The following is a 2,357-nucleotide window of genomic DNA, read 5'->3' on the forward strand; positions in this document are numbered from 1 at the left end:
AACATTCACCAGCACGGCTTCCCATCTGGCAACCAATTTGATACTATAGAGCTGGATTTCACCAAGGCGTTTGATCGAGTGTCCCACACCATTCTGATAAAGAAGCTGGAAGCATATGGATTCAAAGGAACCTTTCTACGTTGGCTTGAGAGTTACCTTCAACACAGAAATCCTTCAAGTGCGATACAGATCACACATCTCAAAAGAATTTGTTGCTACGTCTGGATCAGGGGCGGTTCCAGGGCTGATTTTCAGGGGGGCTATCTTGTTTTTATGTAGCTCATTGGTCATTGAAAAGTCCTCTTTTATGCTGTATTGCTGTAACCACAATTTTAATTCACAGAGAGAAATTTTCGCTACGTCAAAGTCCTTGTAAATCAAGAAAAACTTGAAAAAATGTTTAATTCTAACATTTTAAAATTGTAATTTTAAGCAATTTAAAGTCAAAAGAGGTTTAATATTCTAACGTAAATTGGATGGTTACAGAGAAACTGCTACTGTTTACTGAAAACAAGTTTATTGTGTACAAGATGGCTTTTAAAAACAAATACTGGTTCAAAATACAAAACTTATAACACAAACTCAAGCCTTCTTGCACCTTTCTTTGCAAATCGTTCTATTATTTTATCTGTGGTCTACTTGAAGATGCCTGTGAACGTGAAGCATGCAAAGGCCCGTGAGACGTGTTTCTCCCATTCTTGATCTCAGCCAAGGCTTTACTCTTCTTAAAGTGGAGAAAGTCCTTTCTGCCGAAGCCACACTGACTGGAAATAAAATAATAAAATCACTCATGGAACTGAAATAGTTATTATAAAATATAGACTACATATTAATTTTAATGAATTTACTTATTTTGCGTTCATGAATGAAAAAATTACTATTACTTGATTGTGTGTTACATTTATATTTATTTAAGTTAAACTTGGAAAACAATTTTTATTCTTAGGTTAGTTCTTATAGTATACTCTTCAGGTAATACAGTACCCATTCTGTGTGCTTTTCCATTTAAACCCACATATCTAAAGTATGTAAAGTCACCCAGCCAGCCCATACCTATATGACTAATTTTATTTATTAATTTACGTACCTGGAAGTGTGGCCAAGATTTTGAGAACATCATGGATAATTGGAAATATATTTGGGTCACAGGAGTCTAACACTTTCAATATATCTTCAGGGAGTTTTACATTTTGCTCTTTCTCCTTCTTCATCTTCCAGTGATTTTTCCACAGGTCCACTTCACCTTCAAACTGAATTTCATTACTTAGGGTATCTCCATCACCGATAATAGGTGCAAACTGTTCGAAACCTTTTTTTAAATTGACAATGAGATCATTTTTTTCTCTGGCATCCTCAACTATATTGGTGGGAATTATTCCTCGTAGGCCAAAACATTCCAGTGAGCTATAACTTAACCTGGATGTTAAGCCAGCACAAACATTATCAAGAAGAGGTATATAAATAGATCGTCTGTAGTACTCTTCTACGTCTCCTGGGTGATTTGATCTCTTAGTTTGACTGCCCGTACGTCTTGGTAACTTCAATTCAACATCCAGCTCCTCTGCTAGCGCTTTGGTTTCAAAAAATATTTGTTTGAATATATCATCACATTTAATCCTTCTTTCTTTTAATGTTGCCATGGTGTTGGTGACTGCGGTAGATGCCCGGTTAGTGTCAAGTGATGGTGTTTGTAGAAGTCGACTGAGCGGCAATGAGACTTTTAGAACGTCAATCAATGACATCATTGATATTAAAAACTCAGCCGTGCATAAAGAGTTGAGCAAAGTCGCTGCAACTGACGAAGTTGTGCGATCTTGCCATGACGAGATAGATGTGAGTGCTTCAACTATCTGACGAATCCCAGATCTGAACTGAATTACTCCTTCATGTCGCTCTACCCATCTAGTTTCACACAAACTACTTAACTGACGCCCTAGTGTTAATTTTAAAACTTGATTTTCTCTTGGCCGACACATTGAAAAACGACACTACTGATTTCATTATCCCTACTGTATTTCGGATACAAGCAATATTTACAGAAGTTGAAAGAGAGTTGTTCAAGGCGTGATTTAAACACGGACATCTACATGCATGTTTTGCAACCTTTTGTATTTCAGATACTGCACCCGCTGCTTCAGACGACATTACACTACAACTGTCTGTGCCAATTCCTACACAGTTGTTCAGATCTAAGGATAAATCATGAAGTAATTTAACAACAATCTTTCCTAGAGCCTCTCCACTTAAACGTTGCTCACTATGCACATCTTGATCTGGACTGATGGATTTTATGTTTTCATAAGCATCAATAAATTTAACAAAATCTTCCCGAATTTTATTGTTGTGTACATATCTTA

The 2,357-nt window shown here is 36.5% G+C and overlaps 1 protein-coding gene across 1 annotated transcript; it reads right to left on the reverse strand.

Moving 5' to 3' along the window:
- Positions 1-639: 639 nt before the first annotated feature.
- Positions 640-1,949, reverse strand: LOC124374103 (the record flags this gene model as incomplete). The annotated part of the gene is made up of 2 exons (XM_046832400.1): positions 1,088-1,949; positions 640-764 (listed from the first exon to the last, which is right to left on the reverse strand). Coding segments are annotated over exons 1-2 (783 nt in total), but the record flags the coding sequence as incomplete, so codon positions are not given.
- Between the last annotated feature and the right edge of the window lie 408 nt (positions 1,950-2,357).

This window comes from Homalodisca vitripennis, unplaced genomic scaffold, assembly GCF_021130785.1.
Source record: "Homalodisca vitripennis isolate AUS2020 unplaced genomic scaffold, UT_GWSS_2.1 ScUCBcl_7260;HRSCAF=14867, whole genome shotgun sequence".
NCBI lineage: Eukaryota > Metazoa > Arthropoda > Insecta > Hemiptera > Cicadellidae > Homalodisca > Homalodisca vitripennis.